At 41.3% G+C, this 5,000-nt stretch overlaps 1 protein-coding gene across 12 annotated transcripts in view; it reads left to right on the top strand.

The window, feature by feature from the left end:
* The window catches only part of EBF3 (EBF transcription factor 3), a 123,434-nt gene that overhangs the window by 85,754 nt on the left and 32,680 nt on the right, over positions 1-5,000 (top strand). For 8 of the 12 annotated variants that reach the window (XM_032694993.1, XM_032694987.1, XM_032694990.1 and 5 more), the window contains exons 9-10: positions 673-803; positions 1,327-1,453. In XM_032694993.1, coding sequence (XP_032550884.1) covers positions 673-803; positions 1,327-1,453 — 258 coding nt within the window. Of the gene's footprint in view, positions 1-669; positions 804-1,326; positions 1,454-5,000 lie in introns of all 12 variants that reach the window. The other 4 variants (XM_032694984.1, XM_032694988.1, XM_032694982.1 and 1 more) reach the window with 1 other exon arrangement.

Below are 5,000 nucleotides of genomic sequence, written 5' to 3'. Positions count from 1 at the left end.
CCTCTGCTCCACAGCACCATTGTAATAACTCATGCAAATGTGAAGACTCTAGAGACAAAGGGAGGTCAAGTAAATGGCTCAGGGATTCATGTCGACAAACAATATTAGATGTAAAATGTGTACCTTTGACAAAAGTATTAATATAGTGCTTTTGATTTTTTCCTGATGAAAAGTGAAAAGTAGTAATTACGGAGTGACAGAGGAAAATGAAGTTTTGAACCAAAAGGCAAAGTTCGCGGATGAAAAAGCCCAACCCAATTAGCTGCTTATGAGGAATCGAAATTCAGAGCATTTGCTCTTCCATCTCCCTCAACAACCTTTTGATTGACTCTGCTTAGATCTGTACAGCAAAGCAGATAAATCGACATGCCACATGCATGCGATGCTTAATCATTTGTAATAGCCATATTTGCCCTGACATACAATTTGCTATATCAAGCCAGCTTTTCCTTGCTCACCAGTGTTCTGCTGCTTGGCCTTTGCTTTATAAAACATTTAATAGTTTGCTTTAAATACATCAACATGCTGATATACGGTTGCCCTTTGTGCGCCTCCTCGAGAAATCATGCACTTTCCTCCTATTGTGCTTTGCATGGTTTGTCATTGGGGAAGAGATCTCGTGTCGGGCAAGAAGGGGTATTAAGGTCTTGATTTTCTGTCTTGTACAAGCAGCTACTCCGTGCATAAAGGCCATCAGTCCTAGTGAAGGCTGGACTACTGGTGGGGCCACTGTCATCATAATCGGAGACAACTTCTTTGATGGCTTACAAGTCGTATTTGGAACTATGTTGGTGTGGAGTGAGGTAAGCTATCTAAATTGGTGGGCTTTCAACTGTAACATTTTTTCCATGAATGATTTTAACAAGCTGTCAATAGGCTATTGACATGAGGTATCATGAGGTTTTGTTTCACGGTGCCTTTTTAGCCATGAATTCGCGAGTGACAATCGACTGCCCAGCCAGGGATGTACTTGAGGCACATCATGGCCCTCTAGTGGAAGACTTGCTGCAGGAGGTCTCCCAGTACAATTGGACAATTAGTGTTAAAATTACTAGGAGTAGCCTTAAGGAGACATATGGAGGCAATTTTCATATGAATGATGCCCTGTGGCCTTTCCTGCAAACGAAAACCAAGGATCGTTTACAGAGCTTTTTGTTAAAAAAAAAGCCTTGTAGAACCCCTATCTTCCAATGTGACAGCATGAAGGGAGAATTTGGAGACAAGGAGTGCCATTGAAAGTAATTTTTGTGATTGGATAAACTAGCTGGCATCAGCCTTATCAGTGCCATTTTGATTTAAGGTATGTTTTCTGTGTGATTTTTATAGCTGATAACACCCCACGCCATCAGAGTTCAAACACCACCACGGCACATTCCAGGAGTTGTTGAAGTAACTCTGTCCTACAAATCCAAACAGTTCTGCAAAGGTGCTCCCGGCCGATTCGTCTACACTGGTGAGTGTATGGTTTCCTTCCTCCTCTTGGAATGACAAATCCTGTCTCTTAATGATACAAGGGCAGTTAAAAATGCTGTTAAAATCGGATGTGTCTTGCAGGAAATGTGACTTGTGGTAACTGGACCTCAAAATACCTGTTCATATGGGCACCCAGGAGCTCTGGTGCCCATCCAACCTCTTGGGTCTTAACAATGTCTTGATGTCCCATGGGATCAAGCTCTCTCACAAGTTGCCTGTTACTTCCTGTTTTCATATTGGCCAGAAATAGATTAACAATGGTATTTCCTACTCTGCTCCAGCCAGAGAAGGGAGTTAAGAAGTACTCAGTGATGAAAAATATTTTTCAGGCTATCTATCCAGACTTCTTGAACTTCCCTAAAGGTTCAGTTGAAATTTTAGGCACCAGTTCAAGGAGCTGTTGCTGGATCCAAATGACTTTATCCAACCCTATTCACAACCTGGCTCTAAAGATTCTCTCAATTCTCTCCTGAAACTTGGGATACAAACTCATAAGACTAGGAATGATTTATTTGTGCCAATTCTTTTAAATACATTTGATTTTAATTTACAACAGTGCAAGAAAAAGTCGGAACTTTGTGGTTTCCAGTGGGTTTAATAGGAAAATTCTTACTTTGGGATGAAATACTGCTGGCTTTTTATCTGAAATGTGTATTAGAGTTTTTCTGGTATTTGCCAGTGAATTGAACTGAGGTGCTGGGAGGGAAAAGGGAGAAAGAGTGATTTAATTTACTGTATTTTTGGATGAGGATTCTAGGTAATAAATTTGATCTGATGAATCAATCTCTCTTCTGAAAACAAAGAGCCTTTAACTGTTTACTCGACAGACTGCAGGGGTTTGGGGAGAGTCCTCGCTGCTTATTGGGTAGATAATGCAGATTGCAGATGATGTGCAGATGATGTGCATTTTGATGAATATTTTCCCACTAGACTGCAACTGTTTCTATCTATTAATTTAGATCTAATGGGAAAAGTGTGTTCCTGGGTAGTTTTAAGCTAGGACTTATAAAACGGTTAACACATCGTGGATATGGTTTTGTGCCTGCCTAAGATCTATTGTTGAAATGAACTTTTAAGTGATGGCAACACTTGAGATTCCTATATTCTGTCTATTCCCAAAGAAATCACAACCTGAACAAAAACCCTGGCATCCAAATCTGGGTGCCTCACTTCTGGCTGACAAAAGAGAGAATATTGACGTTTATTGATCTTTAGGACTGGGTTTTATCAGAATTTCCAAATGGGATGATGGTGACTGTGATGCTTTTGGTGTTGATGATGTATCTCAAAAGCCGTGGTTGTTCCACAGGCTGTTGCAAAGGTGATGAGTGCAGGTGGGACCATTGGTGTTGCAGGCTTAAAAATGCTCTTGTGAACTATAATTTTTATATATATGTGTGTTTTGTGTGTGTGTGTGTGTGTGTGTGTGTGTGTGTGTGTATTTCATGCAAAGTTACAGCGGAGTGTCCTGATGAGTATGACGAGCTAAGTGTCCAACAAAATAAAAAAATGAATGAATTAAAAGCCTCAGCCCAAGCTCCAGATATTTGAGCTGCTGGGAGCTGGTGCAGTTCCACCCCGTGCAGGGAAGTGCTGCAGATTTGAACCAGATGACGCTCTGGCTCTCAGGGCAGAGGCCTGGAATTTTGACTTGCTTTAGAGTAATGTCTTTAACTGATTTCTTAGGTGCAGATTTTGCAAATTTGGCTAATTTTGCTGTTTCGAACTTCTTTCTAATGTGTAAATGCACATGTGTATAGAACTGTAAGGACATTTGTTTCTTCTTTCCTGGAGTTGTCTTTTGTCTTTATCACTAAGTAAAGATGTTCAAAAGGATTGTGAGAATGTCATGAGCTTCCCCCTCTGGAATAAAACTATAATAAAGTTACATTACTTTAATGGGAATATACTTTTAAAACACCTTTTGGGGGAAACACAAGCCAATATCCCAGCAAAAAGAAAATAAAGAGATAAAGCCAGCGCCTGCCTGCCCGAGAAACTTCTGCTTTGCTTTATCCCGGAGTGATAGGGTGGCTGAGATAGTCTTTGGAAATTACAGCTGCCATTGAGAGGGAAGCCAAGCCTCGCTGTATTTCAGAAAATGAAAATGCTGTAGCCTTGGTGGAGGGAGGGGCCGGGTCCCCAGGGCATCTGTTTCCCATCAGTGTCCCACCATGCTTGCAGCCTGGCTTGGCACTCTAACATTTAACCTTCCCAGCAGGAGGTGGACCATAGGGCAACAAGGCTGCAGAATAATGAAACAAGAGTGTAGTGTGGTGTACAAAGCCTTTGTGAGAGCAGAAGTTGAGACATGAAACACTCAGGGTGGGGAGATGCGAAAGTTCCAGATTTTTCTCCAAAGCCCCCAGTAGCCTGACGCAGAGGCAGGAGCGCGGCGTCTCCCAGCAGGCAAAGGCAAGGCCTTTCCCCATCTATCCATGCCTTTTTGCCCGCTGCTTTCAACTATTATAAAGATACAATTACCTTGGGAGATTGTGGCAGTTCAGTTGATTAGCACGGTGAATTAAAAGAATGAGTCACAAATGACATGTCCAGCTCTTCTCTACTAGTCCTTTGTATTCCCAGTGTACCTCACCCCTGTTGTAAGAAGGTCAAAAATTAGAGAGAGATAACAATTTTCAAGCAGCTAGCACTTAGGAGCAGAATTAACAATCATTCTGTATGTAATTGCCAGTTAATAGTAAATTGCCTTCTAGACCTGTAAAATGCAATATAAACTGGTGGGCACCTAAAATTAAATTAATGGGGTATTTGCTGCATTTAAAAGTGAATAGTGCAAATTAATAACTGGGTACAATACTTGTTTTAATATATATCGAGTGGTGCAGCATTTGCTTGTTTAATAATAATTTTAAAAGTGCCACCTGAAAAATTTGCTGTCTGTGGGTAAATTGAGCGGTCGGTGCAGGTTGTAGCCATAATTTTGCTGGTAAAGTCTTCCAGGTTTCTAAATTAAATATCAGAGATTATTTTTTAATTAGAATATAAGCACTGCAGTCTTATTTGATTATGGCAAATTGTGATTTGTATGCTTCAAAATGAAATTATGTTACAGATAAAATTGCACCTTTACACACATATTTTAAGCTGTGCAGATCCTGTTGGTTTGCTCTCAGCTGAGCAGCAGGACTGTGTTTACAGTGTGTTTGTGCCACTGTTTTCTCTAAGTCTATATTTTGCATAATGATTCCCTGGCAAATAAAGGAAGCACAGCCTGACCTAGAGTGTATTAAAATAGTTTCAAATAATGATTCGTGGCACTTGGAACTTCTCATGGTGGCTGCTTCCACCCTGAGGTTTTTGTTGCACGTCCCTGTTTCAGCAACTCCTTTGGCTCAGTGGAGGAAATGCCCCAAATTGTCAGGAGACAAGAGACCCTTTGCAGTGGACTGGACCTGGTTGCTGCACGAGGCGTTGGCACTCGACTGCCAACATGTCCCCAGCAGAGGCGGGGAACGCGTGAATGTTGAATACATGGACCCATTCCCAGGCCTGCAATGCATTTG

This window comes from Chiroxiphia lanceolata, chromosome 8 (assembly GCF_009829145.1).
Source record: "Chiroxiphia lanceolata isolate bChiLan1 chromosome 8, bChiLan1.pri, whole genome shotgun sequence".
NCBI classification, from domain to species: domain Eukaryota; kingdom Metazoa; phylum Chordata; class Aves; order Passeriformes; family Pipridae; genus Chiroxiphia; species Chiroxiphia lanceolata.
Note: the sequence above shows the minus strand (reverse complement) of the source record. Positions and strands in the feature narration are given on the sequence as shown.